General features: G+C 45.1%; 2 protein-coding genes across 3 annotated transcripts in view; both read left to right on the forward strand.

Annotated features, from left to right (window-relative positions):
- Nucleotides 1-3,855, forward strand: part of SLC26A9 (solute carrier family 26 member 9) — a 56,868-nt gene extending 53,013 nt beyond the window's left edge. The window contains exon 21 of the mRNA XM_006137217.4: nucleotides 470-3,855. Within this exon, the coding sequence (XP_006137279.2) occupies nucleotides 470-517 (48 nt within the window). The 3' untranslated portion in view covers nucleotides 518-3,855. The remainder of the gene's footprint in view (nucleotides 1-469) is intronic.
- Nucleotides 3,856-4,717: 862 nt separating this feature from the next.
- On the forward strand, nucleotides 4,718-26,788 carry PM20D1 (peptidase M20 domain containing 1). Of its 2 annotated transcripts, XM_075909845.1 has the most exons (13): nucleotides 4,718-4,935; nucleotides 9,462-9,548; nucleotides 10,159-10,391; nucleotides 11,397-11,483; nucleotides 12,298-12,431; nucleotides 13,260-13,379; nucleotides 14,255-14,330; nucleotides 14,613-14,674; nucleotides 15,769-15,847; nucleotides 18,435-18,506; nucleotides 21,103-21,271; nucleotides 22,146-22,245; nucleotides 23,832-26,788. In XM_075909845.1, the coding sequence occupies exons 1-13, from the start codon at nucleotides 4,743-4,745 to the stop codon at nucleotides 23,959-23,961; spliced, it is 1,542 nt and encodes a 513-aa protein (XP_075765960.1). In that variant the 5' UTR covers nucleotides 4,718-4,742; the 3' UTR covers nucleotides 23,962-26,788. The 2 variants fall into 2 exon arrangements, with proteins under 2 accessions (XP_075765960.1, XP_075765961.1); XM_075909846.1 differs by lacking the exon at nucleotides 9,462-9,548.

The following is a 26,788-nucleotide window of genomic DNA, read 5'->3' on the forward strand; positions in this document are numbered from 1 at the left end:
GACTTTGTTTTATGGGAATACCCTGTTTGCATGGGCGGCCCATCCATATAAGCGAACTAGGCAGTCGCCTAAGGCGCCAAGTTAAATGGGGCGCCAAATGGTGGCGCAATATCATTGAGGGGTTTGGAGGTGAGGACGCCGATTGCATGGTTCGCCTAGGGCGCCAGTTGCTGGCAGCTAGTCTAGACCCCTGCCTGCTTGCTGCTATTGTGGGTCTAGCCCGAGAAAGCCAGTCATTCGAAAAGGATTTCCAGCCCCCTTTCAGCCTATTAGTGAACAATGCAAAGGGAACCCTCTGAACCAAGCCACCCCAAAGCCAATAATCTTCCCTCTTGCAGTATAAAATTCAAGAGGAAATAAAGAAGGTGCAAAGAAGGGGCGGGGAGAACAAGTGCAGTGACCATATGGTTGGACACCAGCACATGTACGTCACTAGTACCACCCTAATCAAACGCTCTTGTCCATTTAGGAGATGTTCGGAACCATGTTCCATTCGGAGGCCCAGACGGCTCTGTGAGCACACGGGGGAATGTCCAAGTGCAAGCACAGCCTCCGGAACAGACATATTCCTTTATGAAGAAGTGTCCCCCCTTTGGACTGTGCACAATACAGCCTTTCCGTGCTTCCAGCCCGGTGTAGCAATGAGTTTGCGAGGCAACGGGCCACTTTTCTTCCCGACAGCCTCTCTCCTCCTCCCGTGTGTGTGCAATTCAGAGCAATGGACTCTTGGAGCAGGTCGCATAACACAACAGGAACCAGGACCTCAGGAAATACTGTTCAACTAGCTGCAGAAGAGCAGCAACTTTAATGGCAAGTGCCTCACAGCAGAAAGATTATTCATATTAGTCATCACTGTCAACCCTATCTCCATCTCTCCTCCTCCAGAAGCTACTCGCATACCCACCCGTATGGACTGCATAACACAGACACCGCCTTTATTTTGCTTTCTTTTTACAATGAGGTGAAATATATGGAAATGCGACGAGCGTTTCCTGGCTTTGATTCACAACCAGAAATAATCCTCTCAAGATGAAGTGACACACATTTGCATGGTGATAATATTTTAAAATGTGCACTGACTTTTTAGGAATCCCGCACACTGAAGATAAGCCTCTGAATTGCTTGGGGTTGCCACCCAGAACCACCTCTGTAGTCTCTATCACCCTACAGGCCCTCCTGTGCTGTCTTCTCTACTATCAGGTACCATTAACTGACTGGTGCTGCATTTTCTGTGAGCCTAACATCCTTGATCCCACTGCATGGAAGTAATGCTGCATTCTGTATTACATGCACAGATTATTTTGGGAAGTTAGGCTCCGTTAGTTAACAGGACCAACGGCTCCTACTTGCTCTAACAGGAGTTATATGCATACACTGGCCTTCTGAATAGTTTGGGTACTTAAATTGTATTCAAAGCACTGACAGAATTAGGGTCTGATTCAAGGCCATTGAAATAAAGGAGAATCTTGCCTTGTACTTTATGTAGGCCTTCATCGCTAGGCCTTTAGTTAAGAGATATCATGAGAGTAGCTATTCCTGTGGTATTTTTGATGTTTCCTCTTCCTATTCTCAGGACCTGGACATCACTAAAAAGTTTGGTTTAGACTCAGCTATAGTTTTTCCTAGCTGGTTTGCCCACCCCTCACAAATTCAGAGACAGGCAGAGAGAGATCCTTCAGATAAGTGCAGTGGCTTTTGATGATGCTGTAATTCAGGAGCAGTGTAATTAAAATCTGAGCACATTTTGTATGCTCTTGTGATACAATAAGCTCTTGTGATACCCAGCACTAAATTCTCCAAGCTTGGAGCTTCAAACTGAAGAGATTTTAGGAAATCACCTAAAAGAGAAGAGAAACTTCCTCTGCTGTGTTTGCTATGGTGTCTGGTCCCTCATGCACTAGATGAATTTGAATAAAAATCACCACAAACTGATGCTATCAAGACAACCTACCTCTTGGGCAAAAAAGCCTTACTCGATAACCCATAGACAGACAGATGATATCTTTAAAAAAAATACAAAACATAATACTTTTATATATAAAAGTGTGAGTGATGCTAATAACTTGCTATTTTAGTTTTCTATTATAGTTCTGCCTTTTCAGCCCCATATTGATTCTCTGAAGCCTATGATTACAGGAAATGCATTAAAAGTATATGTAAATGCTGAAAAAATATATAGCATGTTGAGGATTAAATGGACACTTATTAGGTTTTGTAAAAAACAATTTTACAAAAATTAAAATTAGCAGAATTCATTGCATGATCTTTTTAAAGTTCTGATGAAAACAGTTGTTTGTCTGGAGTTTAAATTTTCCCCTGCCGTGTTTCCAGCAGTGGGATAAAACATAAAGGCCAACAAACAAATCTGAGTAGAAACAAATATGAAACTGACCAGTCTGTTTTTCCAGAATGAAAAAATAAATAATGGTCTTAATAATGGAAAGGAAACTTGATTTTAAAAAGTTATTTCTGATCTAATCACTTAAGATGTTAATAACACTTGTGTTTTAATACATGGTTTTGAATCTGTTTAATTTATAAAACACTCTTAAGCCACCCTGATAAAAGGGTCTTTGAGATAACATTATCGGGGAAAGACAATAGAGTTGTACGGTGGCTCCGAGATAAATGATGCCCCAATTGCAATGAAAATAGAGCTGCATGACTCATCAAGACTAGGCAAACATTCCATTCCATCAGAACTGCCCGAGTTTTGTGTGACACCTCATTAATTAAGTCACTGCTGCTCTGCCTCAGTCTCTGATTACATGGCCCAGGAGAAAGTTATTAAATAAATAGAAGAACGTTTTCTTGAGCTGGGAGAAGAACACACTAAAATCACACTTCTCCTTTTGAGCTTAGTGAGACACATAATTTTGGTGGAACAGTCATGTCCTACAAGCTAAGATCAGGACATTAATTCTTTCAAATTATCTTTGAAACTAATGCACTGTAATTAATTCCTCTCCATCTACTTCTCTGCTGCCTGAACATTCCTCCTTCTTGCTGTTTTGAATAAACAAACAGCTTGGTGCAATGGAACAAGGGTCTTTGTCATTCTAATGAATGAATATATCTAGCTCTGCCGTAACCTCACTCTGAATTGGTGATATCCCTAGCAGCAATTCAGGAATCAGAGTGAATCTGTTACAGATTCAGCTCACAGTCCTATAGGCCTGATAGCCAAAATGTATCAGTTCAAGCAGAAGGAACCTCCGAGTGGCAAATCCCTGTGCAAAAGATGTATTGTTACCTTTGCAGTTCCTAGCAGCAAGACTGATGGGATGTCAAGAATGGTGCCATGAAAGTAGTGGCAACCATTACATACCATGCCACCTTGAAGACTCAGAGGGATACTTGGCTTCTTTTGTGCCAATTCTGGTGACAAATGATTCCCTCAGCAGTTGACAGATGGTATTTTTTAAGGCAAAACTCCTGTCACCATTTTGCTACTGAGTAGCACTCATGTTTTAGATGCAGAGCCTTGACAAGCCTATGGCTTCTAGAATGTTAGTTTGGAAGGCAACATTCACCGATCTGAGCAAAACAGAATGATAAGTTGGCATGACTTGCATTTCTCTTCCAATGGTTCTATGTGGCCAGCTCAGAAAGCTTCATTTCCAGGGTGTCTTACAAGGGAACTAAAGAAACTCAGAGAGTCCGTTGGGGGTGGAAAATTCTAAACTTCCAATGACCTGTTATGTCTCTGAAAGTCTAGTGATATTAATATGTAATGACTTTGAAGCCTTATTTGATACCTGCATGATGCATAACCAGCTCAAAATGTTTGTGTAATTTATTTAATTTAATATTGGTTTGGTTCTTTTTTTTTTATAATAAACAATATATGACTGATTATATGCTTTATCTACTAATTTGGGAGTACACTTTCCAAGAACCCTTGTGCCAATTCTACTTGCTACTTTGGGGATAAAAGCTTTAGGCATGCCTCCAGTGCTATCCTAGAGTCTCAGTATACTTCTATACCTTTGCAGAATTTGTTGCTATTATGGAATCCATGCTGCACCACTGTCCTGTATAAATCACATGGTTAGTTATCAGCAAAGGGTGTCTCTTTCTCAAGCTTTGTCTCATTTTAGAAGTAGTGCTAATGCCATAGCTGGATTTTCTGGTCTGCTGGCCCCAAGAGGTACACTGCAATTGCACTTACCTGCGTGAACTGAGTTACATATGTCTACACACTCACTTGATCAACAAAACTTTTGTCATTCATGAATGCTTTTAAAAACCCCATAAATGACAAAGTTTTGTAGTGGCACTTGAAAGTATGAATGCTACCTTGTCAGCGGGAATTATTTTGTCAGAAAAAGTGCTGACAAACAGCATTCACCCAGCCTGACTTTGCTGACGTAGCCTTGTCACTAAAAGCTGTGTTGTAGAAAACAGATCTTGCCCTCCTGCTGCTAATGACAGCAACTTGTAGTTTGGTTCAGTGGCTCTCAGCCCCTCCTCCCACTATACAAATTGTTCCAGGCCCCCTGCCAAGGGAGCCCTGGGTTCAGCAGCCCCAGGAGTGGGCCCCACACTCTGCCCAGGGCTGGGAACAGGCGCAGCAGCTCCAGCTGTCAAACTTCCGGACACAGCTGTCAAGGCCAGGGAGGACTCCAACTCCCAACAGGCCTTGCAGTGAAGGCGGAAGAAAGCCTCCTATTGGCCAGCGTTTGTGAGCTAGGGGCTGGTGATTGGCGGGCGGGGGCAGAGGGCGGGGCGATCGGAGCGGCATGGCCGGGCGACGGGCGGCCTGGGGCGCCTGCCTGGGGCTGGGCGGGGGGGCGCTGGCCCTGCTGGCCCTGGTGCTGCTGCGGGCCTACGTCCTGCGCCCCGCGCCGGGCCCGCGGATCCTGGGGCGGCGCCCCGCGCTGCGCTTCGAGCTCAGCGCCCGCGACAGGCACGAGCTCAAGGAGGCGCTGAAAGGTGAAGGGGCCGCGACCCCCCCTCGGGGAGCCCCCTCCCCCCGGGAGTCCCGCTGCCCCAACCCCCCCCTCGGGGAGCCCCCTCCCCCCGGGAGTCCCGCTGCCCCAACCCCCCCCCTCGGGGAGCCCCCCTCCCCCCTCGGGGAGCCCCCCTCCCCCCGGGAGTCCCGCTACCCCAACCCCCCCCCTCGGGGAGCCCCCCTCCCCCCCCTCGGGGAGCCCCCCTTCCCCCGGGAGTCCCGCTACCCCAACCCCCTCCCCCCGGGAGTCCCGCTACCCCAACCCCCCCCCTCGGGGAGCCCCCCCGTGCCCCCACTAGCCCCCCCAGAGACACCCCCCGTAGCCCCTTCCCCCCTCCCTTGGGGAACTCTCCGTGCCTCCAACCCCCCCTCCCTCCCTCCGTGCCCCCACTAGTCCCCCCCAGAGACCTCCCCCATGCCCCCAAAACCTCCTCCCTCGGGGAACCCTCTGTGCCCCCAACACCCCCCCCCCCCCCCAGGGAGTCCCCCAAACCCTCCTGGAGCTCCCTGTGTCCCAGCTAAACCTGACAGAACCAAACCCTCCTCCCCGGAGAACCCCCTGCGACCCAGCTAAACCCATCTGGGTCCTGCACCAGGCCCTGTCCCCTGGATTCCCTGGGCCCCCACTAGCCCTCATCACTGTTTAACTCCCAACTCACCCTCACACCTTCAGGTACCCCTAGCCAAACCCCCCAGCCCCCAACTAACCCTCACACCTTCAGGTACCCTTAGCCAAACCTGCCACCCCTGGGGGTATTCCCAGCCAAACTCCCACCCACATGTAGCCCCCAACCACCCCCCTACTGACACCCATCCTTCAGGATACCTCCAGCCAAACCTCCCACTCCTAACTAAACTCTGCCCCCACGGGGACACCCTCAACCTAACCCTTCTGATTTCTGAGGGGAACTGCCCCAGACTAGCACCCCCCACTCCCAGATTTATTCTCCCACCAAACTACACTTCACCCCCCAGATTAGAGCCCCCCCAATCACAACAACAGAGATTACCCAAACTAATACTCCTGAGAACTCATGCTCCCAGACTAGACTAAACACCACCACCACCCATCTGTACCTGCACTAGGCTAAACTCCCATCCCAGAATCACCTCCATTGCTTGACAAATCCTGGAGACTCTACTCCCATCTCAAATACTCCTTCCCTTAATCCCATCCATTTGATCCCTCTGGTGACTGCCCATCATCAATGCCTGCCTCTTTCCAGTCCTGGGACCAGCATTCCATCTTTGCAGATACCCCCTTGGATCCCTAAAATTACATTCCCTAACAGTTGCCCCTTCTGACCACTAAAACTCCATCATGATCCTCCTCCCAGCCCCTGTCCCCTCCTGCTGCCATTTCCCTTGGGGCTAAAACCCCATTTTTGAAACCCCCTTTCTAACCAGGACTCATCCTCCGGCTGGATTCCCCAGGGATTGAGCCTGCCCTGAAGACACTGTGCCCCTCGAAATCCCTGGCTTAAGTACTGACGCTTCCTCATCAGCTACTAAAGCAGTCCAGGCCATTGACCTCTATAATGTGGTGTCCTAAACAGAATTTCCTCCGTGGACACCACCCTCCTATATGTACCACATGCCCTCAGACACAGACAGTAATTGCTTGAACATTAGCTCTCCCGTAGCTCATACTGCCCCTTGCCCCAGATGAGTATCTGTTTCCCACTGTGCCACTTGGCTTTTATGTATCTGTTCACCCCTTATGGCTTGCTTAGGGTGCGTCTACACAGCAGGGCTTAACTCGAAATAAGCTATGCAAATTGAGCTACGTCCATTGCGTAGCTTATTTCGAAACTGGGAGCATCCTAACAGCACTTATTTTGAAATAGAGCACTCTTCCTCTGACTGTCCCTACTCCTTGTAAAATGAGGGTTACAGGAGTCGGGGTAAGAAACCCTCTAGCTTGATGGCATTTTGACACTATTTCGAAATAACTGCCTGCTATGTAATAGCAGACTAGGGGTACGTCTAAACTACATGGCTCCATCGACGGAGCCATGTAGATTTGTTTTTTTGGCAAAGGGAAATGAAGCAGCGATTTAAATAATCGCAGCTTCATTTAAGTTCACATGGCTGCCGCGCTGAGCCGACAAACAGCTGATCAGCTGTTTGTCGGCTCAGCGCGCTAGTCTGGATGCTCCCCTGTCGAAATGAAAGCCTTTTATTGACATCCCCGGTAAACCTCATCCTACGAGGCATAACGGGGATGTCGATAAAGGGCTTTCAGGTCGGCGCGGGAGCATCCAAACTAGCGTGCTGAGCCGGCAAACAGCTGATCAGCTGTTTGTCGACTCAGCGCGGCAGCCATGTAAATTTAAATGAAGCCGCGATTATTTAAGTCACGGCTTCATTTCCCTTTGCCTACAACCCTCATCTACATGGCTCCATCGATGGAGCCATGTAGTCTAGACACAGCCTAAGTTATTTCAAAATAACACTAGTTATTTTGAAATAATGTTGCTGTGTAGGCCTACCCTTAGACATTGACTTTGCCCTTCCCAGCACCTCTTCTCGGACACTGGCAAATTTCCAAGGAAGCAGCTAACCCATCCTCAAGCTTTGATACCCCTCTGCTGATGCACTTTGATCCTGACTGTCCTCTAGCAGCTGAGGCACTTTACACCACACTGAAACTGGCAACCTTTTTTATCCTCAGAAGGCAATTTGTATATTACTTCCCTTTCCCCCCCTGCTTCCATAACATAAAGTGCATGGTGTAGGTGGTCTGGAAGGAATTAAAACCACAGCAGAAAAAGATTGAAAATAACTTCTTAATAAATCCCCAGGATTTATTTCTTCTGCTAAGAAATGAAAGAATAATAATGTTTTAATATGTCCTCTGTGTAATGCACTGCTTGTTACCAGTTAGAACTCTTTAACACTGCATGTCCTGACAGATATGTCTCAAAATTCCTGGTAAATTTACATTTGCAGACGTATACTCTGACCCCAACCAATATCCCAAGCAAAACCTGGAGATGTGTCTTGGAGATAGGGGAGGACACTGACATCTACCATCTGTGTCTTGGTGACACCTGACTTTATGAGCTATCGCAATCTTGCTGAGTGGCCCAATGCAGATATTAATGCAATAGGAAGAGAGGATATTGAGGGATTCCACAACCAAGGGACCTGGGTGTCTGAGGGGTATAACTGTTTTGCTTTATAAACTACTTTGGGATCAAAGATTATTTGTAAATGCAAGGTGCTATTATTGTTGCTTGGCCCATTTCTCATTACTTGTTCATAAACATAATAATAGAAAAGGGATGATAAGTAGTTGAATCTTTAAGACTTCACCATATTTGCAATGGACAGCAGGGAAAAACTTGCCCACAAAGTTGTATACGTGTTTTAGAATCTGCCAGGTGAATGTACTTCAAAGCTGAAACCAGGCAATAAATGAATTATTATGCTTTCCCACAGCAAATATTCTTGTCTTAACTTGAACCAGCATTTCACACACTTACAGCCTTTGTTTCCTCCCACTGACAATCTTCTCCAATATCTCATTCCTCTGAAATACAAAACACTGTTTGTTTGCATTTTGCAATTGCACAACTTCAGATGGCCTTTTGCCACACTAAAGAAATTAAGGCCCTCTCTCTATACTGGCTCAGATCTTGTGCCCGTGCCTTGCAGATACCCTGTCATATAGCAAAAGTATTTTGCTTTCAGACACAGACTCTTGCAGGAAATGTTGGGGGCATATGGATTACGTTAGGATTGGTGGCTAGTAGAAAACTAGAGGCAGGCATCAAACAATAGTTACAACTATTAAAGCGGAGGAAAAGTTCTGTGTTCAATTAGTGGAATTTCTACTTAGCAGGTGGAAATGTTTTTTAATTAGAAACAAAAAAAATCCTCTTTAGAGAGACCCTTGATGAAGTAGATAGGAGCAGGCCCATGGTGGGGCATCATGAGCTATCATGGAGCAGCACTGTGTGGGATAAAGGATGTTCCAGTTAAAATCAATGTTCCCATATAAATCTAAAGATGCAGTTTACATTTTCCATTCAGCAAGATCCTGTGAGGTGCTTCAGTGGGCCTTGAGTGTCCAAAGAAATGTTTTTCATTAGGAATCTTATTGAAAAAGCTGGCTCAATTATATTTATATTCCAATCTAGTAATATATTTGCATGTCATCCTAAAATGTTATGTTGACAAGGAGTTAATCTTCACAATCCAGTGAAATGCAGCTGCTTCCAGAGCAGAGAACAGTTGAGTTTTTAACAGTGCACAAGACAACAATTCAGAAGAACATTCTATATGAAACAGCGCAGGCACTCATAGTATAGCCCAAATGTACTTAATGAGGTTAAAATGTGATCAAGTCTTTGAGGATACCACCTCTTCTCTTGTGTCTTGGGATCTTTGAAGACCACAAAATATTTTGGATCTTAATTTCCCGCCTATTCAAATTACTGTTAAAAGGACTGACTAATTAAGACTATTGACAAAAATCCTCTGCTTCATATTTTCATTTAAGGTGCCATCAAAATTAAAACGGTATCCTTCTCTCCAGAGGAGCAAAATACAACAGCCCTGGCAGAATTTGGGAATTATATTAAAAAAGGTACAGAATTTACATTCCTACATGTTTATTAATAGAAGGGCTGGCAGTTGGCACCAAAATGAGTACAAGGTTTTGATTCTGAATATAATTTGTTTGGTATAGAACTCTTTGTCTTGCTTTTTCTCAAAAGAGGATTGTATTACCACACAGGCTGGTACATCTCCACTGTGGGTAGAAACTGTAGCACAGGTGTCTTATTACCACCACATCATGGTCCTGGTCTGAAGAGGGTTAGACAACCATCTGGTAAAAAACCCTGCCTGAGCCCTGTCTGTAAGAACCATCATCCAACACAGCTGCAGTGGTGGTGAATATTAGGCCCTGTTTTTGCCAAGGGAGACAAGGCTCTAGTGAGGATTTCCGCTGCAGATTGAGACAGTTTGGTAAAGCTGTTTGAGGGAAACTTGCACAACTGCTGCCTGCAACATATAAAGCTTTGTAGTTGTGTTGCCACGTGTGTTCAAACTCACTAGAGACCATGCTTCCATCAAAGTCAATGGTAAAATTCTAATGGGTTTGTGTCACATTCCCAAGAATTTTGGTGGTGGAATAGAAAAAAAACTTTTGCTAATTTTTCTCCTTTGTATGTTTCTCTCTTATTTTTAAACAGTCTTTCCTGATGTGTTTTCTACCAAGTTCATTCAGCATGAGATCATTGGGGAATACAGCCATCTCTTCACTGTCCAGGGTTCTGACCCTCAGCTCATGCCCTACATGCTACTTGCACACATGGATGTAGTCCCAGCTTCTCAAGAGGGGTGGCATGTCCCTCCTTTCTCTGCTCAAGAACTTGATGGTTTTATCTATGGACGAGGGACAGTAGACAACAAAAATTCTGCAATAGTATGTCTTCTCGGTCATCTCATTTCAGAGAGATGAAAAGCTTTAAGGGATGTTATTGTTCAGTGTCTGTTGGGTAAATCATTGACAGTCCTATAGTTTTGTGATTTGAGAACTTCTGGTTTGGAACTAATTAGCTAATAGTGGTGGTAATAACCCCCAGAAATAACTAAATTAAAATTAACAGTTACAGCTTATGAGGCAGCAAAGCATGCTGGTAAGACAGCAGAAATATAAACTGACCACTGCTGATTAGACACCATGGTTTAAGAAGAAAAAAATAGATGAGACTGGAAAAAACCCAAGTATTAATGCAGGGCTACTCAACACGTGGCATGTGGGCTGCATGTGGCCCACAGTGCGATTTGGCTTTACGCGGTGTTCAAAACATGGCCCGCAGGTGGGAGTCAAAGCCAAAAAGTTGTCAATATAATGGTCTTCTGTTGAGATGAGTTTTACTAGATAAATTCCTGGACTGTCATTGCTCATTACAAGTGCTGTCATATGGGTGGAAATTGAGTAAATAATGCATTTTATTAATATCAGCAACACTGACTTAAATGTGGCCTGTGTGTTGTGTAGTCTTGCCTTAATCTTTGTATTCATGCCTGTCAGTGTGAAATAAGCTATTTGCATATATATTTGCATGTATATGCAACCACACTTAAGTTGTGGCCCTCGGCATGTACTATGAGTATCATTGTGGCCCCCGGGGCTTCCAAAATTGAGTAGCCCTGTGTTAATGGATTACAAAATTCATCACCACTGTTCTGACTTTCCTCTCTCTGCTTTTGTATAGAAAGCTAATCCTCATTAAAGTAATAGCTTTGCTACAACTAGTGAGAGGCATACTGTATGCAATTTAGATATAATTTAAAGGCTCAGCGAAGAGTTTCATCAGACAGAGACCCTAATCATGCTCACTTTGCAGTCAGTTGGATGTGCTTTTCTTAGTAACCTTAGAGAGTAAAAGGACACAGTGACTAGTGTGTTGCTTCTGTTACACAGGGTATTCTGCAAGCTCTAGAATTTCTGCTGAGAAGAGACTACAGACCTCGCAGGTCTTTCTATATCGGCATTGGGCATGATGAAGAGGTATTTCTTTCATCTGGTCTCTCATTTCCTCCTATAACAGCAACTTGATTCCTGGATTGACAGTTACCTATGTTGTCCTTGTACTTGGCTCAGTCAACTTTCTAAACATTATTTACTATTATAACCTCTAATGATTTTCTCACTGTTGCACTGACAAATCACTCCTGAGCATTGCAGTCATAGGTATATATTGACAGGTTGAGCTCTCAGTGACATGGGCATCAGGGTTTTGCTCAGCAGAAAGGAAAAGGGTAAATCCATTCTGTTCATTGGTATTGCTTTCCTATGGCTGTCAGACATTAAAAATACAATATATGGGTGTAATGTGAAAATCCAGGTTAAGATGTATTTGACTGTTCCCGGTGAACAGTGTTATCTAACAGAATGACATAGGGATAAGAAATAGAGAATGATCAGGCAGCAGAATTACCCATTCTCATAAAGACAAGAGTATCATTCTGTGAAATTCAAAGACAAGAGATGATAATATTAAATACCATTTAATAAAATGCCTAATTAAGCTGTAGAGCTCATTGCTGTGAGGTAGCACTGAGGCTTCTCATGAATAATGAGACCATTTTTCACTTATATTAAACTGGATCGTAAACTGTCTTGCTTCACAGTATAAGCAACCACTAATTGACTGGGGTTAGAAAGAAACTTCTCCCTAGGGACAGATTATTTCATCATTGCCCACTCTAGGGTTTCTTGCACCTTCCTCATGTAACTGACTACCATCAGAGTCCGGATACTGTGCTAGATGGATTGCTTGTGTACTTTGGCATGGCAATTCCTCTGATTGGGAGTCTCCTAGGTTTCTGGTCGTAAGGGAGCAATGAAGATTGCAGCTCTGCTGGAAACTAGAGGAGTGAAGCTTGTTTTCCTGCTAGATGAGGGAAGCGTTATCCTGGATGGGTTCTTGAAGGGAATAAAGAAGCCAGTACCACTGTAAGTGAATAAAGTAGAGAATTTAACACAATGAGTCCAATCCCTGGCTTTATAGGTAAGTATAAGAGATTCTCCTAGTTTGGACTAATGCAGAGGTATCTGTAATTCAACATAAAGGCCTTCTGATCCTGCAGCTACCTTTTCTTCCTTGGTAAAGACACAGCCAAGAATCTACAGTATAGGGTTGTATTGCTGATGATTTGATTGCAATTTCTGCTCATCTCAGCGAAAATATAAATAGAAGCAAATGTTACTGCTGTGTGCGTAAAATTAAGTATATTGTACACTTGTATACATTTGTGTGTGGCTCTCAGGTTCCTGTCAGATTTTCTATGACTCCCTCAGCATTGCAGAGATTGGGCACCCTCGCTTGTTTGGGAAGCCCACCCTTATGTTTTCATCCCACTAGTGACTAAACCACATAGTTGTGATGCCTCCTTGTTCACTTGAGTAGGCAAATTTGGCTAGTTTGCAGCATAGTCACTGGGTTGAGGGTCGAGAGGCCCATTTTTTTACATATCTGTCTTCTAGGCTGTCTCTAATAGCTGCCTATAGATTTTTTTAAAGATAAAATTCATTATTTGCAGTTGAGGTTGGCAGCATAACTTAATAACTTTCCCCTGACCCCTTTTCTCTCAATAACTTCCCCCTTCCCCTGGCCTTCCCCCCAACAAAAAATACCTGGTGTTTCCCATAAAAAAAATTATCGTTTGGTGTTCCTTGGTCTTAAAATGTTTAAGAATCACTGGTCTATAATCTATAGAGCTTGAACGCTCTCATCATGCAATATTTGGAATCAGCTTGACAACATTATTTCTTGTTCATCAGAATAGCGATCACAGAGAAGGGTTCAATTACAGCAAACTTCAGTGTGGAAAGCGCGCCAGGTCATTCCTCTGCCCCTCCTAAGGAGATGAGTATCGGTATTCTTGCAGCAGCATTGTCCAGGTGAGAGCTAACCTGGCTGTGTAACAGACTTAGAGTGTCGTGCAAAGTCTCCTTAACAGACTTTACATCAGCACTGTACATATTTGTGGAAATGTACACAATGATTCTGTACTTCGCTGTGAATGTTTAAAAACTGAAACTTATGGCTCAAATGTGCAGATATGCAACTGCTGGCAGAGGGCTTTGCTGGAGCACCTCTGCACTCCAGCTATTCAAGTTCCTGGTGTGGTCCCTAGGGATCCTAAAAAGCCAGGCACAAATTAGAACATCAGCAGAGCTACTCTGACTTATTCCAGAGGCCCCAGTGTCAGTCAGTAACCCCAGAATATGGGGATCTGCAAAAATGAAATGAAGCTATTTTTGTTCCCTTCCTTGTCTGTTGCCAGAATTTCCACAAATCTTTTTTGACTGTATTTGCTATAGGTGATAGCTGTGCAGGCAAATCAATATGGTGTAGTATCAAAATGTTAAACCCTGTAGGCTTTTCAGTGTCCCTATCCCAGTGGATACACAATAGACTGATGGGGGCAAGGGTGTTAGTTTATAGAAGTGCCTGAAATAAAAAGAGATTTGATATCTTTGGCCCATTGTTTTTATAGATGTACACATTTCCCGCATAGTCCCTCCATTCCCATTGAGAGCCAGCCTTGGCTATCTCTTTATCCACCTCCAAAAGACTCTCTTCGGATGAGACAGAAATGCTCTGAATTCCATAATGAAGTTGTTCTCCAACTTCTCCTTGATTTGTGAGCTCTGAGAGATGTGGGTGCATCTCAAAGCACTTGGCCAAGTCCATGAACCAAAACACAACCTGTGGTTTTCTGCAAACGTGGGGAATAAGGTTTTGTTTTCAAATGCTCGTTTGCTTGTTGTAGGCTGGAGCAGAATCCCATGCCCAATCTCTTTGGTCAGGGGCCAGAAATCATGACTCTTGAGTACTTGGCTTCAGAGGTAAGGATTCAACTGTAGCTTCATTCTCAAGTTTCACGTAATTAATATTAATGAATTAAAAGTAGTCCCAAACCTGTGAATTACTGAAGGGGTTTCCTAATCTCTATTAAAATGGCTTATCTTAGAAAGGAGAATTCAAAGCTTCAGTGCATAGTTCTCCTACTGCAGCATCCCTTTTATACATAGAAGTGAACCCTTAACCCGTGTTCTGCCCCTGGGCAGTGTCATCATTAAACTTAAATTTTGATAATTGGTGCATCTTTGTTTTCTCTTGCCTCTTAGTTCAGTTTTCCTCTCAATCTCGTCATGAGCAACCTGTGGCTGTTCTCGCCTGTCATCAGTAGGTAAGGGAACACATCCCTTCTTCAACACTCTCAGCCTCTGGCCCCATGAAATACGGGAACCAATGTCCAGTTAGAACAGGGGTTCCAAATTCATAGCCTGCAATCAGGCCCACACAGCCTGCGGCCCAGGGAAGGGTGTCCTTACCCTTCCCACAGATCCAGACCCTGCTCCCCCCGCACCTCTTTCCACCTCTGCTCCGCCCTCTTCTCCCTCGTTGCACCCATTCTCTCAGGCCCCGTCCCTTGAGGGATAGCGTCTCAGGGATTACTGAGGGACTTGGCACAGAGTAGAAGCAGGTTCTCCCCACCCCTGCATTCACCATGGCAGTCTCTGTTCTGCTGCCATCTACTGGGCCTGCCCACTCGCTCTGCTTCACTATGGCAGCAAAAAGTGGAGTGCCTCAGCCCCAGCACATGCTGGCTTGGGAGATGGCAGAGTGTAGCTCTGCTTCCCCGCGGCTCCCGCCGCCACAATGAGTGTGAGAGGGCCCGCCCACCGCTCGCCCAAAGCCCCATGGACTAACCTGAGTATGGGGGACCATCTCATCCATAGGACAGGTGGGGCAGCTATCACAGGGCCTACTGGCACTCACCTCCCTCAGGTTACAGGGATGCACAGCACTAGCAGTCAGAAGCTGCTCTAGCCCCGCTTTGCTCCCAGTGGTGGCACCGGAAGTATCTGGGGAGAGGTTAAATCACCCTGGGGTGGCAGGCAGGACTATGGGACACACAGAGTGCAGAGCGCAGGGTAGTAGCCAGGGCTGGGAGCTGCCAGAGAGGGGTGCTGGCTAGCCCACTAAGAGGACTTGAGAACTGGCATTGGCCCTCTGGTAAATGGAGTTTGAAATCCCTGATTTAGAAGCTTTAGTCCTTTTGTTTTCTTGCCAGTAAGGTTGCTCTTCCCTGGAAATCAGCCATCCTATGTCTCAGTTTATGAAACTAACACACTTACCTTGCTTTAATCAATACATGAAACATACTGTAACTCCTCTGCTAATGCATAGGTCAGTCTCTAATCAACGTAATTCTCGCTTTTGTTGTATTTATATCTTTTATAAATACACAACTCCTTTCAAAAACTTATATTCATGCAGAATTTTTGAGCAGAAGCCCTCCACCAATGCCTTGATTCGGACCACCACAGCTATCACCATGTTTAATGCAGGAATCAAGGTAGCGTCATGTGTGCATTTGATTTTTCCTACGGGTAGCGTGAGAAGAGCCTTCCAAGCCCTTTCTCGCAGAAAGAAACATTTCTAAATGACAAATGCCTATTCCTATGTAACTACCGGTGTCGTAAATGATTGAAGTTTACACTATAGAAAAGAATTGGATGCATTGGAGAGGGTGCAGTGGAGGGCAACCAAAATGATTCGGGGACTGGAGCACATGACCTACGAGGAGAGGCTGAGAGATTTGGGCTTATTTAGTCTGCAGAAGAGAAGAGTGAGGGGGGATTTGATAGCAGACTTCAACTTCCTGAAGGGAGGTTCCAAACAGAGGATGGAGAGAGTGACAGATGGCAGAACAAGGAGCAACAGTCTCAAGTTACAGTGGGAGAGGTCTAGGTTGGATATTAGGTAAAACTATTTCACTAGGAGAGTGGTGAAGCACTGGAATGGGTTACCTAGGGAGGTTGTGGAATCTCCATCCCTAGAGGTTTTTAAGTCCTGGCTTTACAAAGCGGTGGCTGGGATGGTTTAGTTGGGATTGGTCCTGCCTTGAGCAGGGGGCTGGACTTGATGACCTTCTGAGGTCTCTTCCAGCTCTATGATTCTACAGTGGTCCTGTATTATTGAGAATGGTGGTTCCTATATAACTGCTAGATGTACCAATATGAATGACTCTCCAGTCTCCTCTTACTATTAATTTTAAACTCGGTCTCTACTCTGGGCCTTCGTGCTCTGCCAACCTCACTCCAACTGAAAGTGTAGCCCAGCTCAAACCTTAGAGTGTACAGTAGAAAATGACTTAATTGATGACAATATTTGTTATTCAGTTCCTTCTAAACCGGTGTGGAGAATGATTGAACAGCTAATGTAGACAAGTTAAAAACGTCTTCAACCCTGTTACACAAAAGCATGATTGAAACTTTGGTCCAACAATTGTCAGCTACAGGACAACTTCCTACTACACATGGGGGCCTTTGTCCCATGATCACAAGAATGGTGTTTACAGTAGCCTTAAATCCACACTGGATTAAAGTAAAAACAGCAGAGTGTGGGGCAGCAGGTTCTGACTGGTACAGCCAAGGTCTTAACCCAATAGATAAGTGCAATTACCCAGAATGGTTGGGAACTGGAGCCGTGGGACCACCAGTCAGAGCAATTATAGTTTGCATACCATTGTCCTCCAAGAAGAGCTTTACTGTGAAAATGGTCACTTGTCTAGAAAACAAGCTATCATAGGTAAACAGTGACCCTGAGTGGTGAGAAGAGAAATAACATGTTGTTTGCTTTGCTTTCTCACTGTTTGTGTTCAAAGACTGTGGGTGTGATTCTCCTTTAGTATAGACCTGGCCTGTGTAACTTGCATACTTAACAAAGCGTAAAACATATTGTGTAGAAAACTGGAATGATGTATCTGTACTTATGCTGTTAAATGACATATATGTGCCATGCTGTCAGGGGCGCACGCCCCCCAGTAGCCTCAGTGCCCCCTTGACTGTCTTCACATGGTCCCTCTCAGGGCAAGTTACAGTCTGTATGGGTTGCTCATCATCGGCCACACAGCAGTTCATACTGGCCCTTTAAACAAGGCCGAGTCCATGAAACGGATTATTGTTGTAGCAGGGCACACCCCAGGTAGGGGGACCCGGGCCCACTCTACTCCACCAGGTCCCAGCCCAGGGCCCTGTGAGCAACCGGGTATAGGGTCACTCCCTCAGTGGGACTAGATAGCCAAAACACACCGAGGCTCTCGGGCCAGGAGGGGCGGCTCCCGCTCCTGCCCTGGGCCACTTCCTACCTGGCTTTGCCCAGCTGGCTGCAATCTCCAGGCCAGCATCCCCTCAGCAGGTAGTCTCCAGGTGCCACCAACTCACCTCTGCCTTCCTCCAGGCCTCTCCTGGGGTCCCCAGCAACTGCTGAGGGAGAGCTTCCCTCTCCAGTCCATCTCCTGCAGCTGTCTCCCTCCCAGGAGCTCCTGCTGCCTCTGCAGTCAGCCCTACACTGTCTTTTCCCCCCAGCAAACTGGGCTTCTCCCTTTATAGCTGGCAGCTGGGCTTGCCTAGCCACCCGGGCTTCCCAGATCTCTGACAGCTGGGGCTCATTAGCTTAACCATTTCAGCTGGGTTCTTCCAGCCACCCTAAGGCTCGAGGCCTGAGGCTTGGGCTTAAAGGCCCAGTGCAGGGCAGGTGCCCTGTCACACATGCCTTGTGTACTTTGGGAAAATGGACTCAGCTACAGTGGAGGATTTTTCGGAAGAGTGACGTCTGATACATTGAAGTTATTACTTTAAAAAAAATCCAACCTCTTTCTCCCATAGAGAAAAAATTCTAAATGAAAAGTGCCTATTCCTTATAGAACTACTTGTGTTGCAAATGATTGAAGTTTATGGTGATCAATTGGTTTAAGGCTTGGGGAATTTATTTCAATAGGGCCTTATTCTATGAGCTCTGGAACTGCATGAGCAGCACATTAAACTTTTTGATAGCAGTGCTTCTTAAGATGATATCATATTCGAGTGGCAGTTCTGGGATAGTCCTTTGAACCTGCTTCTGGCTTTCTCTGTATGTTTGAGACTTTTTTTCCCCCTTAGTCCAATGTCATCCCGCCTTCTGCAAAAGCGACTGTGAATTTTCGGATCCACCCATCACAAACGGTTGAAGAGGTACGGTCTGCATGTTCCATTTTTGTTCACCTGTTTTGTTTTATCATGACACTGATCACTGACATGTCATTTACTTAACTTTCCTAGAACTTTGAAATAGGCAGTTGTTGACTGGTCTGGAGATGTCAGGCTTTCCTCTCTCTTGTAGATCTTGCCATGCCTCTAAGATCATCCATGCTTCTGCCACCTCCGCAGTGAGCTGTTGTAATATGCTCCACTTAAGGCTCCCATAGAAGCAGGGGTGAACATAACTTAAATTTCTTACAGGTACTGTCATGTTGCACTCCCCTAGAGGGGGCTCAGGGAACAGGGATGCGGGGAGCAATATGACAATGAAATAAAATTAAGTAGCCTTTTAGGAGTCACTCTTGCTTCAGAGTAACACATAGGCCAGTGGCTCCCAACTTCATTAGTTCACATACCGCCCCTTAAAAATTGTAAAGTGAATTGATGAAACATCAAGCTTGCATACTGCCGCGGGCACATGGTAATTCATTGTTTGGGAACCTTGACATGGACCATTCAAGCTTACATAGTAGTATTAAGGCTTATTTTTTGTCAGCTGCAGCCATGCCCATTAGAAAGTGGCCTGATCTCTCACACTTGAGCAGTTTTGACACTTGATCCCATAAAAAAGAGACATAATAACGGCCATACTGGGTCAGACCAATGATCCACCTAGCCCAGTATCGACAGTGGCCAATACCAGATGCCCCAAAGAGAGGGATCACAACAGGTAATCCTCACGTGATCCCTCCCCTGTGACCCATTTCCAGACAGCAGAGGCTAGGGATACCATTCCTACCCATCCTGGCTAATAGTTCTTTCCCACAATATAAGAACTAGAGGCCACCAAATGAAACTAATGGGCAGCAGGTTTAAAACAAATAAAAGGAAGTTCTTCTTCACACAGCGCATAGTCAATCTGTGGAACTCCTTGCCTGAGGACTATAACAGGGTTTAAAAGAGAACTAGATAAATTCACGGAGGTTAAATCCATTAATGGCTATTAGCCAGTATGAGTAAGGCATGGTGACCCCAGCCTCTGTTTGTCAGAGGGTGGAGATGGATGGCAGGAGAGAGATGGCTTGATCCTTACCTGTTCAATTTACTCCTTCTGGGACACCTGGCATTGGCCACTGTCGGCAGACAGGGTACTGGGCTGGATGGACCTTTGGTCTGACCCAGAATGGCCATTCTTATGTTCTTATGTTATGTTCTTATAGCCATTGATGGACCCTAACCACCATGAATCTGTCTAGCTCTTTTTTGAACCCTGTTAAAGTCCTAGCCTTCACCACATCCTCTGGCAAGGAGTTCTATGGGTTGACTGTGTGCCGAGTGAAGAAAAACTTCCTTTTGTTTGTTTTAAACCTGCTGCCTATTAATTTCATTTGGTGACCCCTAGTTCTTATGTTACGGGAACAAGTAAATAACTTTTCCTTATTCACTTTCTCCATAACTGTCATGATTTTATAGACCTGTAATATATCGCTCCTTAGCCTCCTCTTTTCTAAGATGAAAAGTCAGTCTTTTTAATTTCTCTTCATATGGGACCCATTCCAAACCCCTCATCATTTTTGTTGCCCTTTTCTGAACCTTTTCCAATGCCAAGACATCTTTTTTGAGATGAGGAGACCACATCTGTATGCAGAATTCAAGATGTGGGCGTACCATGGTTTTATGTAGAGACAATAAGATATTTTCTGTCTTATTCTCTATCCCTTTGTTAATGATTCCTAACATTCTATTTGCTTGTTTGACTGCTGCTGCACACTGAGTGGATGTTTTCAGAGAACTGTTCACAATGTCTCCAAGATCACTTTTGAGTAGTTGTAGACAAATTAGTCCCCGTTATATTGTATGTATAATTGGAATTATTTTTTCCAATGTGCGTTACTTTACATTTATCAACATTAAATTTCATTTGCCATTTTGTTGCCCAGTCACTTAGTTTGGTGAGATCTTTTTGAAGCTGTTCACAGTCTGCTTTGGTCTTAACTATCTTGAGCAGTTTAGTATCATCTGCAAATTTTGCCACCTCACTCTTTACCCCTTTCTCTAGATCACTTATAAATAAGTTGAATAGGATGGGTCCCAGGACAGACCCTTGGGAGACCCCACTAATTTTCTCTCTCCACTCTGAAAACTTACCATTTATTCCTATCCTGTCTTAAAACCAGTTATCAGTCCATACAAGGACCTTCTCTCTTATCCCATAGACATAGCCTATTATCTGTAAATCAGTCAGTCCCCTCTCTCTGGACAAAGATCATGCTGGAATTTCATTCACTTGACTGATCAAGCTGGGTGATAGCCCTTGGTACGGGGCTAAGAAGGCCCTTTGAAGCAGTGACACATAAGTAATTGCCTTGAAAGTAATTTGACCTTCAATGCGAAGAGTAGGTGTGTGAGAGGAAAACAGACTTCCACCATGAGGCCATTACATGCTTCCCAGCCTGAGTGATTATCTTCTTTTGGAGCCATAGCTGGCTGTTCATTTACAAGGCAAGCCTTGAAGCTGACACCTACACAGTCATCCACAAAGAAAACTCTCATTCCCTTTACTTACTTATTCCTCTGGGTATATCCATAGGTGCTAGAGATAGTCAAAAACACTATTGCTGATGACAGAGTGAAGATAGACATACAGGAAGCCTTTGACCCGCTCCCTATCAGCCCATGGGATGATCGTGCCTTTGGAGTCCAGATTTTCCGAAGAACCCTGCTGGATGTTTTCCCTGATGTTGGCAGCGTAGCTCCAGGTAACGCAAACACATAATGATTATTGTTTCCTCTTATACTTCCACATTCCTGTCTCGCCCCCTTCTTTGTTATCATTTCTGTGTGTTCCTCCACCAGCTGTCAGTGACTGGGAACATCTGTTGTTCCCTCTTCTACTAGGTTCTCTCTCTCTGCTCTAAACTGTGTGTGTTTATGGGGGAGAGTTATGATGGCAATAAAAAAAAAGCAAACAGGAGTTTGGCAGAAATAATGAACCCTGAATTGAGTCTCTGTGCAGGTCTAGGTTGAATATTAGAAAAAAATATTTCACTGGGAGAAGGGGGGCGGTGAAGTGCAGGAATGAGTTATCTAGGGAGGTGGTGGAATCTTCATCCTTAGAGGTTTTTAAGTCTCAGCTTGACAAAGCCGTGGCTGGGATGATGTAATTGGGATTAGTCCTGCAAGGAGTTGGACTAGATCACCTCGTGAGGTCTCTTCTGACCCGATGATTCTATGACTGGCAAACCCATCTTTCTTCTTCTGTGCGGTACCTTGCCATCTAAAGCCCTTATTATGCCAGCTGTTCCACACTGGTGCTGCACAGCTTATGGGATAGGGACCTAAGCTTGAAACTGACATACAGAATAAAAACATGATCCTGACAGATGCCAGGCACCACAATTCCCATTGAAGCTACTGTGTCATGATGCTCGGCTTCTCTCGTTGCTAAAGAGTTCCAGCATTCTTTACTTCCTATGCTAACATGGGAACAATAATTTGTTTTCAAAGGGAGTTTTAAGTTTTCAACATGCTTTGAGATCCTGTTGAAATGCAGCATTCACAAAGCCTTTTTCCTTGGCAGCTGATTGGCTGCATTTGTGTTGAGACAACCTGACCTGTGGGTTTGTTTTCCAGGTATTTGTATTGGCAACACAGACAGCCGGCACTTCACTAATCTCACAAATGCCATTTATCGATTTAACCCAGTAGTCTTTAAACCGGATGATGTACCCAGGTATTCTATTCTATTCTAGGGCGGGGAATGTTCTAGGGTGGGGACGATAGTCAAAGAAAATTAGTATGCACTGGCCTAGAGAATGAAACCCAGCTTTGTAGACTGTGGTGTGGCAGTATAGGCGCTTCAGACTCACCGAGGCCACACATTTCCTGCAGACATGGGTTCTAGTAGGAAGCCTGTGTTCAGTATGCATGGCCACATGCCAGCACACACCTGGTATTCCCACTTCATTAACCCTTTAAAGCTGGGAATTAGGTGAAGATATGGGTAACCATGCTAGGAGCTGGTTCACTTGCTAGCACATCAATTTTATCTTCCATATGAACGGAACTGAAATAGTCACAAATTACTCAAGTAGCTGTTCTGCATTCAGACTCGAAGGGCTGTGGTATGTCAGTGCAGGGAGTGGGACCTGGGGTACTGTCACACTTCCACTTTTCTGCCCTGTCTATCCACCCCATGGCCTTACCCACTGTGCTCTGGCCTTAGAATCAGTAAACCAGGCATGTTGGCCTCAGGAACAGATTATGCTTAGCATACATGAAATACACGGCTGTGTAGGGCACCTGAAAATTAGGGGCACTTAATTTTTGGGTGCCCCTATGCAACCATATGTGCTTGTATGCCTAAGGACAACTCTGTCATCTCCGCTGCCTGGTTCTTCTCTGACCCCTCCCCCAGGATGTTCTCTCCTGGTGGCAGATCTTCTCCCTGCCCCCTCCACCCTTGCTCCTCTTGGCCAGCAGCCAGCCATTAACAGAGGGCTCCCTCCTAGCAGACTGGGGACAGACAGGAGCCCTCAGCATCTGCTGCTATGCAGGCCCCAGGGAAGCCTCGAGCCCTGACAAAAGCTGCATGGGGGGAGGCCCTAAGCCCCTGGCAGAAGCCACATGTGGGGGGAGGAGGGAAGCCCCAGGTCCCCGGCAAAAGCCTTGGGGAGATGTGGGGGCTCAGTTGCATAGGGCCCCATATATTTTAAAGATGGCCCTGTTGCTTAGTGCATTCTTCTGCAGATTTTTGTGTGTCTCATGCTGTTTCCTACTTACGTCCTGTCATGCCTGAACCTTTATAAAGAGAACTTGGGAATCAGCAGCCTGGACTCTGGGCTGGGTTTTCAGTTCCCATGCAGGTGGCTCTAGGGTTGCCAGGTGTCCCGTACTGAACCGGACAGCCTGGTATTTTCGCTTCCTGTCCGGTAAAAAAAATCAGAAAATACCGAACACCTAAAATGTTTGGTATTTTCTGATTTTTTTTTCCCGGCCAGGAGGCAAAAATCCCGGGTGCTTACCGGGTTCCGCAGGGGAGCCTCCTGGCCTGGTGCAGGGCGGCAAGATGGCGGGCAGCTGCCGGCACCCTGTTAGGGCCAAAAAGCCTCAAAAGCGTTTCTTAAAGGGGCCACGCTGTTGTTTTTTTTCCCCTCAACAACTTTGGTCTCCCCCCTTTTTTTTTTCTCAACAGAATTTTTTCCCCAGTGTTTGGTTTTTTTTGGTGGGGGGGCATTCAGTATTTTTGGTTAAATCATCTGGCAACCCTATGTGGCTCATGCCTATTGTAATGAAAAAATCTTCTTCTCCCTTTAACAGAGTCCATGGGTTGAATGAAAGGATCTCAGTTGAGGGTTATGAGAAACAAGTGGAATTTCTCTACCAGCTGATTCAGAACTCTGATATCAGCAAGCTCCCAAAGCCTCATGCAGAATCCCACGAGCTCTAAGACAAAAGAAACGGGGAGAGGAGCAGCTCTCGAGGTGAATCATGGGATAGCAGCGACGTGGGGTGCACAAAGCAGCTACTTATCAACATGGCCCTGTTCTGGAACTAGGTTATTGAGAACAGCGATTTGCCTAGAGATGGAAAGCAATGAAGCTGCTCTTGGCAGATATAAAGCCTGCCAAAAAGTAAAGGGAAGCTTGAAATATCAGAAGAGAATTGGAGCAGTGGAAAAAAACCCTCTGATCTCTACACCACTTCATCTCCTTGGTTTCACCTGCAGCCATTCTATTCATGCTAATATTAAGGGAAGACATTGTGGGACGGACCTTGGTGGAGGCAATGTTCAGGAGATGGAACAAGCACGACATGGGAAAAACTGGTGGAAATAGCCAGAAAAGAGATTTATTTTCTAGAAATAGCCATCTCCTTTCATAACCCCACCCCATTACTGTACTATAATATAATTCATCTCTGTGGAAAAAGCCAATGCAAGGCCTAGGCACCACCAAAGTCCTATCTGGAGGGCTTAAGTCCCACTAAATAAGAATTTAATTAGGATTTAAGTGATGCCTGTGCCTTGTCCTGACCCTCTACATAGGGGCGAATTTCATCCAAATGGGTCGTTATAGATATTCCCAAAACACTAAAGCACCAGTCTGCAAGGGGCTGAGCTGAGTTTAATAGAAGCTGAAGACACTGAGAACTTTGCAAGATCAAGCCCCAGAAGCTTAAAAATCTTGGTGCTGTGCAGCTTTAAATATGATATTCAATGTAGGGTGATCATAGGTCCCATTTTGGCCGGGACAGTCCCTTTTTAAGCACCGTCCTAGCTGTTTTAGCAAAAGTGGACATTTGTCCTATTTTGCTCTTGCCAATTGATCATCAGTTGGCAAGAGCAATGCAACAAATGCCTACTTTTGCCAAAAAAAGTGGGGCGCGCACCCCAGGGGGTGAGCGATAATGCCAGCCCTGCGGGGAGGGGAGGAGCAGGGGAGCGATACCAGCCCTGTGCAGGGGAAGCCCAGGCCAGCAGTTTGGGCCAGCCCTGTATATTGTCCTTATTGCCCTTTGGGAAGTATGATCACCCTAATTAAATGCTAACTGTGTACTCCCCAGCAGTATGTCTGTGGAGCCTGCTGTATAATGCCCCTGATATTGCAGCAAGCTTGCTTTTGCCATTTCTAAGCAGACCTTCCCTTTTGCTCACATGCCATCCATTGCTTCCATTTGTCCTGGACTGTGATGCATTTTATTTGTGTAATGGATGGATATATGCGCCTCAAGGGATGCTAGCAACATACTGATAAGGCCATAGAGCATGTGCCCTCTCTTGAGCCTTCTCCATCCACTTCCTGCCTATGAACATTTCAGAAAACACTTATGCTGAAACACTTCCCTGGGGCTTGTTTTTCTGAAGGTGGGTGCTCAGCACATCCTGAAGTCCCATGTAAGAGCTCTCCTAGTCACTAAACATTTGAAAATCTTAGTCAGAATTTGCAGTAATAAATTCGCAAGATCTAATGACATAGTTCCAACTGGTAGTGCACCAGAGGAGGTACTAAATCCTGCCAGTGATTTCTTTCCCTCGTTGTTGTTGCCTTTAAATAATTCTGTCTCTCTTTTGTAAGCTTCGGAGACTCTATGTGATTGTGGAGCCAGACGTATGAATTGCAGCAACTCAGAATTGTGTATTCATCCATTTTCCCTCATCACCGAATAAGCTGATACCTAGGAAACGTGTTCTTCTCTTTTTATCTTTAGTTTTCCATTGCTCGTTTTGTCTCTGTACGGTGCAGAATGACTCCAGTTCCCTTCCAGGGTAGGGGGATCTGAGAACACTCTGCACCACACAGGAAAGGACCCTAACACACTGAAGCTGTGTCTACACTAGCACTTTTCAGGAAATCTCCCACTCTTTCCATGGCAATGATGGCAGCCTTAGTATAGACAGGCCATTGGCATTTTTAACACTGTGTTGTCTAACCCTGCATGTTTTACACTTGTATGCCCATCATTGTTACTACCCCGGGACTTGTACCAGAGAAAGGCTTTCCTGAAAAGTGCTGTAGTTGACTAGGATTAAGCATCTCTCGTTAGGCTATTGAAAAAATGTTTCCTTTCACTTAAGTTTTCATTGTTAATCAAACAGTTGCCAAGAAGGGGTCTGTGATCCAGATACTGTTCCCAAGTGAAAATAGGGGGAAAGCCACTAAGGCCAGGTCTACACTGAGGGAGAAAGTTGAACTAAGATATCTAACTCCAGCTACGTGAATAGAGTAGTTGGAGTCGATGTATCTTACCATGACTTACTGCGGCATCCCCACTGCGGGAGGTCAACAGGAGAAACTCTCCCATCGACTTCCTTTACTCCTTGCAACATGATGGAGTGCAGGGGGCAATGGGGGATACCATCAGCAGTCAGTTTAGTAGGTCCTTACTAGACCCACTAAGTCAAAACCCAGGAGATCAATCTCTCTCTGGAGTGTCGATCTCTGGGTAAGTACAGACAAGCCCTATTGCATGCACTACTTACACAATGCTGGAAACAAGTTAAGTCCTTTCTGCTGCACTGTTCCACAGATGTGTACATTGGAATGGTAAGTGCTCTCTCTATTCTTGGTGAAGAATATATTGGAATAAGGTGTGCTACAATGAAATACCTTGGAAATCACTGAATAAACTGATTCTTGTACTTTCCTAAATAATGTGTGCTTCTATGCACATGGGGGTTTTTTGACAACAGATGTACTAAAATTATATTAAATTTCTGAGCAAACTAAAAACTTGATTTGAAGCTAATAAAATGGGATTGCAGATTATTTCCTTTA

The sequence above is a fragment of the Pelodiscus sinensis genome, chromosome 27 (assembly GCF_049634645.1).
Source record: "Pelodiscus sinensis isolate JC-2024 chromosome 27, ASM4963464v1, whole genome shotgun sequence".
NCBI lineage: Eukaryota > Metazoa > Chordata > Testudines > Trionychidae > Pelodiscus > Pelodiscus sinensis.

Coding starts and splice junctions, on each gene's coding strand:
- PM20D1 (XM_075909845.1), top strand. CDS start 4,743: ATGGCCGGGCGACGGGCGGCCTGGGGCGCCTGCCTGGGGCTGGGCGGG. Junction 12,432..13,259: donor ATAAAGAAGCCAGTACCACT/GTAAGTGAATAA, acceptor CTTGTTCATCAG/AATAGCGATCACAGAGAAGG. Junction 15,848..18,434: donor TGTTTAATGCAGGAATCAAG/GTAGCGTCATGT, acceptor TTTCCCCCTTAG/TCCAATGTCATCCCGCCTTC.